The sequence below is a fragment of the Medicago sativa genome, chromosome 4, assembly GCF_051527215.1.
Source record: "Medicago sativa cultivar Bolivia chromosome 4, Bolivia_mono, whole genome shotgun sequence".
In the NCBI taxonomy this organism is placed as follows: Eukaryota; Viridiplantae; Streptophyta; class Magnoliopsida; order Fabales; family Fabaceae; genus Medicago; species Medicago sativa.
The window spans coordinates 6,256,193-6,265,192 of record NC_140752.1 but is presented as its reverse complement, the minus strand read 5'-3'; the positions used below and the strand labels follow the sequence as shown (position 1 = coordinate 6,265,192).

Below are 9,000 nucleotides of genomic sequence, written 5' to 3'. Positions count from 1 at the left end.
GCGTCTAGAATTATGCTAAAAAATATGTTTCTATTCAGGTATCTCATTATTTTGGATTTTAAACTGCAATCATGTGTCAATTGGAAAATCAAACACTAGGAGTTCAAACTTTTTTTACGCTTGAAACTTATGGATGGAAATGTCCTTGCTAACCCAAATGGTGCACAACATGATATTGTACATCCCATACTTTAAATGGATACATAATTTGTATATAATAAAAAGGTTATTTGTATCTAATAAAAATATTTCTCTTATATATGATGACCTGATGCTGAAACATAAGCATCCTACTAAGAAGATTTACGATGAAAAACCTGGAACGTGTTTCTACAATCTAGGACCGACTTGAGTCATACGACATCACCTGGTAACTATGATTTTGATTTAAATCGTTTGTTTCTCAAGAACGCTGGTATATAGTTTCATTTCAATGTTTCTAATCCTTGATAGTAGTAGTAGTAATAATAATAATAACAATAATAATAATAATAATAATAATAATAATAATAATAATAATAATAATAATAATAATAATAATAATAATAATACATTTGACTTCACATGTGTGACTTTTTTCTTCTAATATTTAGTAGTGGGTTAAACGATGAAGTGATGAAGAAGAGTTTGGAGTTTCTAAAATAAAACTAGGTTAAATTTTACTAAATAATATAAGTAAAGTTTAAAATTTGGTGGCAATAAAAACCAAATATTTTAATCTCTAAAAAAAACCAAATATTTTAAATTTACAAGGGGAAATATATTAAAAATGTTTAAAGGAGATCTAAATTACATTAACAAACCAAATTAACTACAAATTTAATAATGGCACGCATCACCTCTTAAGAATAAGGAAATCAAGATCTCCATGGAGTTTTCACGCATTCACGCAGCTCAGCGATTGTTGGAGATAAGATGATTCATTTCTAAAATTTAGTTTTATTATATATGGTCAAAAATCAAAATTTACAATGGTGAAATCAAATCTAGACCATCAAATTCTAGATTATGTTCACCAAAAATTAACAAAAAAATTAGAAATTTATGTGAAAAGATAATTAGAGACAAAAACAATCATTTAATAAGATTAAAAGTTTATTTAACTAAAATAAAAATTCAATGAGTGGAGGACTATATGAAAAAAAGAATATATGATGGAGAAATATATGATAAAAATAAATTCTTAATCCCCTAAAAAATTCTTAAAATCAAGCTCTTACGTGTCATCTTGTTGGATCACAGTTGTAAGAAATGATTGGTACAACAATTACCCAAATTAACAAATTCATTTTTTTTTCTCTTTAAAGAATCCCCATTCTCTAAATTGTTTACTCTCATTTCTCTGTTTTTTTTTCTTTTCTAATTCCCTTGTCATCTATTATTAAATGATGAGTTGAAAATAAAGTATATGGTAAATAATAAATAAAAATTGTACACGACTAAACCATAATTTCTCCTTCTAATCAAGCATCAAGCCCATAATGAAAAATTGGTGCAGCAATTGAGCTTAACTCACCAAATATGTTGTCATCATCATTTTCAGTGTAGATACTTGAATCTTGTGTTTCAAAAATTGTTTGAATATCTTCTGGAAATGTCCGACGTGGAATGGTTGATTTGACAGGCGGTGGAGTGTAACTATCTTCAACCGATGACGATGAATTTTCTAACATGTCTTCGAATTTTGGTGATTCTAAGATAAGATCAGTCGAAGATGCTGGTGTGGCACCACCACCAAGTTCTTGATTAAGATCCAGCTCTTGATTATTGCTAGCATTTTGACCACGGTTGTTACTATCGTCGTTGTCTTGTGGTTTAGGATGTAAGTAACTAATATAACGACTAAGATCAAAGTTTGTAACGGCATTAAGCCCTCTATACTCTATTGCTGCCATGTCATAAGCTGTGGCTGCTTCTTCTTGTGTAGCTGCTCCATAACACAAACATAAATGGATACGTGAGTAAAAGCAAAAGCAAAATTATTATTTAATGAACACAAAAAATATCATTATTTAATCAATCAGTTATTTCTATGGTTACATATATTGTGTAATTATATGAAGATGTAATATAAGTTGATTAATCTCAAATCAAAAACCGAGATAAATTAATACATACTTACTTTTTTTTGTGTGTAGTAAATCCGGATCCCTCAATTATATAACAAGAGAGTCTGTGTCAGTTAGATCTATTATTATTATTTTTTTAACTAAATAAGATATATTTTATAGAAAGAAAATGTGTGCCTAAGTTTGTCAAAAAAAAAAGTCTAAGTAGACATGAAAGGAGGTGAGTGCAATTTTCCAACAAATATGAATTGTACTATATTATTTAAACAAAAAAATTATAAACAAAAAAATTAGATTTTAGATTCATTCAATTAATGATGTATAAGGTCTTTATTATAGACCACATACGTCATTTAATGAATGAATTTAAATGTTGATTTTTGCTTATAAATTGTAATAGTGACTGGAGGGTGTAAATGTTATAGTTTGAAAATAAAATGGATGTATATATTATTTAAACAAACTTATTCTTGAAATGCTAACCCCGTGAAAGGAATTTAACCTTGCAATATTAAGTGACAATATTAAAATGATAGTTAATGTTAATTTAATTAATACTCTCTTTGAAGTTCAGTCGACAAAAGTTGATGTATATAGTTCAAATTTTAAACAAGATATTTTAACTTTTATTGATTCAACATTCTCTTGTATATAAAATTGGAGACATAATCCGTCCATTTCTTTTTTATATATAAATTGAAAAAGCTTAAAAAAAATTAGTGCAAATTTGCCTAATTAGTAAGTAAATTAATTAATCTCAACATGCGGAACCTTACTCAAAGCTTTTTTTTGACTCACCTTACTCATAAGCTTGCATAAGAGAAGAATAGTCAATTAATACGTCGTCATAGGTGGGTTTGGTGTTTAGTTTGAATGAAAGACCTAGGGTGAAAGAATGATATCATTCATTATTAAAAAAATAGCTTATTTATTAAGCAGTTGAAGTTTGGTTATCTATATTACAACCAACTAGATTTGATTGCATATTTTGACCTTTGGATTATCCTACTACTATTTTGTTATCTTTGTAGGACCATTTTGAAATGAAGTAGTAGGTACCTCTCTTGATTGCATTTGAAGGCAGGCACCGTCAAATAGATTCCCGAAATTTCAGGGGTAGATACATCATCTCTTAATTAATCCATTGAACTAGACTAGTTTGGTATTGTTTAGCTTCAATTAATATATAAAAACTTATGCTATAATTGGGTTGTTTAAATTTTCTATAGAAATCTATCTGTTTTTACTCCCTCCGTCCCTTAATGTAACCACCCATTTGATTTTATTTTTGTCCCTAAATGTAACCCCCTTTTCAAATTACTAGATGCATTTATTACTTTTTTCCTAAACATACCCCTAATTAATACTACTAACTTATCTTGAAATATGAAAAGTCAAATTTAATACACCTACAAACAAAGGACAATTTGGTAATATTAATACACAAAACAGACACATTAATTACACTGACAACTTTTCTTAAGAAATGTGAAAAATGCAAAGGGGGGTTACATTAAGGGACGGAGGGAGTATTTTATGGGCAAATGTTAACTTGTGCCCTCAAGGGCACATGTTAAGAAGCTCATTATAGAAATATACATATTAAAAGTCGTGCAGTCAACTTCTAAAAAGTTAAAATGCTATGTTTCTCAATGCAAAATTGTTTTTTTTGGGTTCCTTAACATGTGCCCTTAGGGCACAAGTTAACATGACCCAATATAGTAAAATATTAAGACGAGTTGTTCTCTAAAGTTTGTTGGGATTAGAGTGAATTTCATGACTAAATTTTTTTAGTTTCAATTAATGTATAGAAATATAGTGCATGTTTTGTTTCTCTTTTAGATGGATTAGAATTGATTTTGAAAGGAGAAATGATATCCGTGCAACCACTTTATTACAATTTTCTCTCTCATACTCATATTATATTCTTATTCTCTTTCTTCCTTTTTCTTTCTCTATTGCTTTGGACCAATAAGAAAAGAGAAAATGAAAGTTGTCATCAAAGTTGTCATAAATGGTTGTACATATATCACTACTTTTTTGGAAGTGGATAATTGATTTCGACATGTTTAGTTGTTGTCGAGTAGAATTAATTATGCCATTGGAATTGCTTTTCCTCGTAGTAGGACTTGCAACTTTTGATTTTATAATTGATTTTCACATACAAATTTATAGTTCAATTTACTTTTACATTAATGCATCCAAATATATATTACTTTTAGTTCGAATCAATTTTAACCAAAATCAATTATACATAATCAATTTTATCGAAATCAATTCTCCCCACTGCACGACTAAATGCACCTTTAGTATAGTAACTTGTGTGTTTAATATTTTATTAGAGTTTTTTGGTAGAGCTTGTGTGTTTAAATTTACAATTATTATACTCTTTCCATGTGTCATCAGGACACATGAGACCTATAAATGCTTCCAAATCCAAATATGTGAAGCCATACACCTTTGTCCACGAAAATGGGCAGAAATGATGCGCCAAATGCATATGAAAATGACATTTTCTTTGTTTAAAAAAAAATATATATTTTCTGTCCAAATTAAATGTGTTTGCTCGCTCACTCTTTGGAATATTTCTTTCAACATACCATAGTATCTTTTTTTGTTCTAACATATTAGTACTTTTTATTATTAATTAGATGAATTTAATACGGGTCTTAATCACATGGACAAACTCTAATTAGTGAAATTGACATGAAACCTAAGAATAAGGTGTGTTAATAGTAGTATGTAGGTACAATTCATGCATGCACCTATATAAGTACCTATAAAAACAAAATAAAAAAACATACTACCTCCGTCCTTAATTATAAGACCCTTTTGAGAAATTTTTTTGTCCCTTTTTATAAGACCCTTTTGCTATTTCCAACTACATTAATTTTTTCTTTACATACATGCCCCTATTTATTATACATCTTTTTCTTCAATCAACAATAAATAACATGTTGAAAACATAAACCAACCCTCTTTCTTAAAGGATAAAATTGTAAAACCAATAGTAATTACAAACATATTTAATATAAATATCGACTATCTTAATTCCCGTTATTTTTTCAAAAGGGCCCTATAATTAGGGACGGAGGTAGTATATTCTTTTGAAAATCATATATAGTGAGTGGAAGTACCATAAGTTCCAAGGTATAAATATTTGTTGCCGAAGACCCTGCCAATTCGAGCTTCCCATCTTCCATTGTGGTGGTGTCTAAACATTTTTAAAATCAAATGAAAAGTCAGATTATTTTCCACCAATTTAATTACCTAAACAGAAATATATGGAGGGTAATGTAAATGTCAATAGGAATGGACTATAAAGGTAGTTACCCATTTTTTTGTCATAAAAAAAGGTAGTTACCCATTTGTCACCAACTACCTTGTATTGAGAAATGCTAAAATTCAACATGAAATTTATTTGGAAAAAGTTGAAATTTATTAAGTACTATTCAATGCATTTATTTGTATAGTTATAGTAGTAACTCATAAGGTCCTTCATACTTATTAGTTTTAGGAAATGATAAAATGTGCCCTAAAAACATAATATGTTAAAGAATCTACATAGAAATTTTGTTTTAAAAATTGTGTCAATTTATTTATCAAAAAAGTTAAAAACTAATATTTTTAAATAAACATTTATCATTTATAAAATGTTTAACATGTATCTTAATATTTTTATAAATCTTTACTATTTGACCCTTTATTTTTTACTATTTAGTTTATTATAAATTTTTATAAACCACTTTTTGTAGGATCTTTGATACATCACACTAATTTATTAAGGTAACTTAACAACTTCAACCATTCAAATCTACTATGAGACTAATCTTTACGTTACGTTAATAGTTAGAATTAGAATTATAAATTTTTATTTATAATAGAGTTCAAATCTCAATTTTTATCAGTAGCAGACCACGTGGGTATCATGGGTTAATTTGTAATAGCCTACTTAAGCACATTTTGACTAAAGTTCTTGCCTATAGTATTTTAATATTTATGTTCAATGCAAACCAACTAAAATTCCAATATTTATTGAACTTGAATTTGATCCATAAAACTCGGGCAAAGATACAACTAATTTCTAAAAACATAAATACAGGTGTTCATTGCTGTAATCTAGAGAGAATAAAAAAAAATCCTTCAAAAAAGAATATAAATGTACATATTTTTAATATTTTTAATATTAGTTATATTGATTAAGTATCTTTTTTTTTTTTTTACAAAATTAGTTATATTAATTAAGTATTTATATATTAATTAGTTATATTAATCAAGTGTTTTTTTGAAATATTTGAAAATTTGTAGTGTTTATGTGTGGCAGAGTTGTGGGTAATTTATAATCAGGTGGTTAGTAATATGTTTATGGTTGTGGTCAAGAAGATTCGTAAATTGTTGACTATGGATTGAGAGGTAAAAGTTTGTCACTCCTATCGTGAAGTCAATTATTATGTCGATGTTCTAACAGATATATAGAATATGAGAGTGATTTTTCTTTGGTTCTCTGTGGACATTTCTTCCAACTAGCTTATTTTTTACTAGTGACCGGATGGGAGTTGCTTCTCCCATATTGATATCTTTGTAATTTCCTTCCTTTTCTAGGCTTAGGTCCTCTTTCTTTTCTAAAAAGAAAATATAGTAATAAAAATATCAATTTCTGTTTGGAAATTGAGGGAATCTCTACTCTAAAATTCGATGCTTCGAAATCTTGATTCAAATGAAAAAATCTCAAAATATGATGAGATCAATTCGCTCTGTTTATACACTTAAACAACCTATTTGTGAAAGGTAATATCAAAAAGGGTAATATCGTATATCTTATACAATAAGAAAATTAATCTCACCAAATTAAAGAGAGTATATCGTAAGTATTTTTCTTTTCTATATGTTACATTGTCATATGAAATTTGTTTGCAAATTATAACTACTATTTAATTTCATTTTACTAACTCAATCCTCACATTTTAAAACAAAAATATACCAATATATTGTTTGATTCATTTTAAGGACATTGACAACGAACAACAAAGAAGAGATACAAACAATAGAAAACTTTCATTTTGCAATGAAAATAGTGGTACCTTGCTACACCTCTGTATTTTGAGACTCCTCTAGAAAATCCACTGCTTTTTCTGTAAATCGAAAAACGATTAATCAAAATCAAAATCATATATATACCATAATAAAAGTCATTCAGTATCTCTGATCAACCTCTCCATCAAAGTTGTTGAATTAATCTAGTGGTCAAATTTATCATATCATGACCAACCATTAGATTTAATATAAGGATTATAATGTGATTAGAAAAATTGTAGAGTTTGTGGAGAATCATATATTATAAGGATTTTAATAACTAAACCTTCTTAAGGATCCAATATATTCTTCTTTTGACTGGCCTTCCATCCCTTTGAGCTCCTCTTGATAATTTGATACCTAAAACCAAAATAAAACACACACATATAATACACACATATAATGCATATATTTTCTATTTTACTAGATGCATATAAATTTCATATAATGCATATATTTTCTATTTTACTAGATGCATATAAATTTCATATATGGTTTATGAATAGAATTCCTTTTACCAAATAATGATGATATATTGCTCCAAAAAAATGAAGATATATGAAGGATAAGAGAATTTACTTGAAAATTGAGAATTGTGTCTTGGCCCCAGTACTTCAATGCTGCCAAGTCATAGGCACGTGCTGCAGCTTCTTCATCATCATATGCCCCTAACAAAACAAACCCAACTTTGCAGTCATTAAATATTTCGATCCCACTAGCTACTATCCACTTTCAATTCTTAAAATGGATTTTGGTAATCCTCAGTTCGACTACGATACGAAACAAGTAAAATTTGATCAATGATTATTTTCGTTAGGACTCGAATTTGGATTCTCCTAATTCGACCTTCACTAAAACTCATTTGACATTTGAATCCAGCCATTTGGTTTCTCAATGCCAAATCAACAATTTTTAAAACAAAAGAAAAACACAACATATATAAAGACACAAATTAATCATACCTAGGTATACTGCATATCCAATCGATTTCCATTGCCATCACCAACAAAAACAACATAACAAAAGATTACATCAAATCAAATTATTAAGTGAATGAGATCAGAACGATAAAACTTAATTATATGATGATTAAAGATTAATTAATTCAATTAATTTAGAATTAAATCACCTTGTCTTCCTTTCTTGCTTTGTGATTCATTCCAGCAATTCTTATCCCACAAATGAGCTTCATATCGACCGGTCCAACGATGTCTATAACAATATTATGAATGCTACCAATTTTAGAGGACACAAAAACATAAAATCAAAATGAAAAACATCAAAATTTGATTAATTAATTAACCTTGTGACACCCCTATAAACTGAGCTTCTTTGTGGAGGTGAGTTTCTTGGAATGCTTTTACGTTTACGTTTCACCGCGGTGGTGGAAGAGGAAGAAGAAGTAGAAGTGTTTTTGAGATTTTTCTGAGATTTCTTAGCCATGAATGGAAGCTTTTACTCACAAGAAGATCAGAGATGTTAACACTTCAGTACATACGTATACAGTTGGGAAGAGTGAAGGAAGGGAAATAGTTATATAAATATATGACTAAGTCATCATCCAATAAAAAAGGCATTAATTAAATTATTTACAAATAGTGGAGGAGAGTGAAAAAGTAGGTCTAAATCTTTATTTCTATGTTTTTTTTTTATTTCTCATTCTATATATTTTTTATTTTATTTTTCAATTTTCATGTGGTAGTGTAGTTGGTTTTTTATTTTATTTTTCAATTTTCATGTGGTAGTGTAGTTGGTAGTTGAATTGGAATATTTCAAAATGGAAAAGTGAAGCTTAAGGTGAATTCTCAACACATGTATATATGTTCACCTTTAGACCATGATTTCTACCTGTATTGTA

At 28.2% G+C, this 9,000-nt stretch overlaps 1 protein-coding gene across 2 annotated transcripts; it reads right to left on the bottom strand.

Moving 5' to 3' along the window:
• Positions 1-1,152: 1,152 nt before the first annotated feature.
• ADAP (ARIA-interacting double AP2 domain protein) lies at positions 1,153-8,683 on the bottom strand. Of its 2 annotated transcripts, none has more exons than XM_085758250.1 (8): positions 8,446-8,683; positions 8,272-8,354; positions 8,105-8,113; positions 7,722-7,810; positions 7,429-7,502; positions 7,151-7,201; positions 5,207-5,283; positions 1,153-1,930 (listed from the first exon to the last, which is right to left on the bottom strand). In XM_085758250.1, exons 1-8 carry the CDS (start codon positions 8,583-8,585, stop codon positions 1,464-1,466), a joined length of 990 nt encoding a protein of 329 aa, XP_085614376.1. In that variant the 5' UTR covers positions 8,586-8,683; the 3' UTR covers positions 1,153-1,463. The 2 variants fall into 2 exon arrangements, with proteins under 2 accessions (XP_085614376.1, XP_085614377.1); XM_085758251.1 differs by having other exon boundaries at positions 1,153-1,927; positions 8,446-8,670.
• Positions 8,684-9,000: the final 317 nt, after the last annotated feature.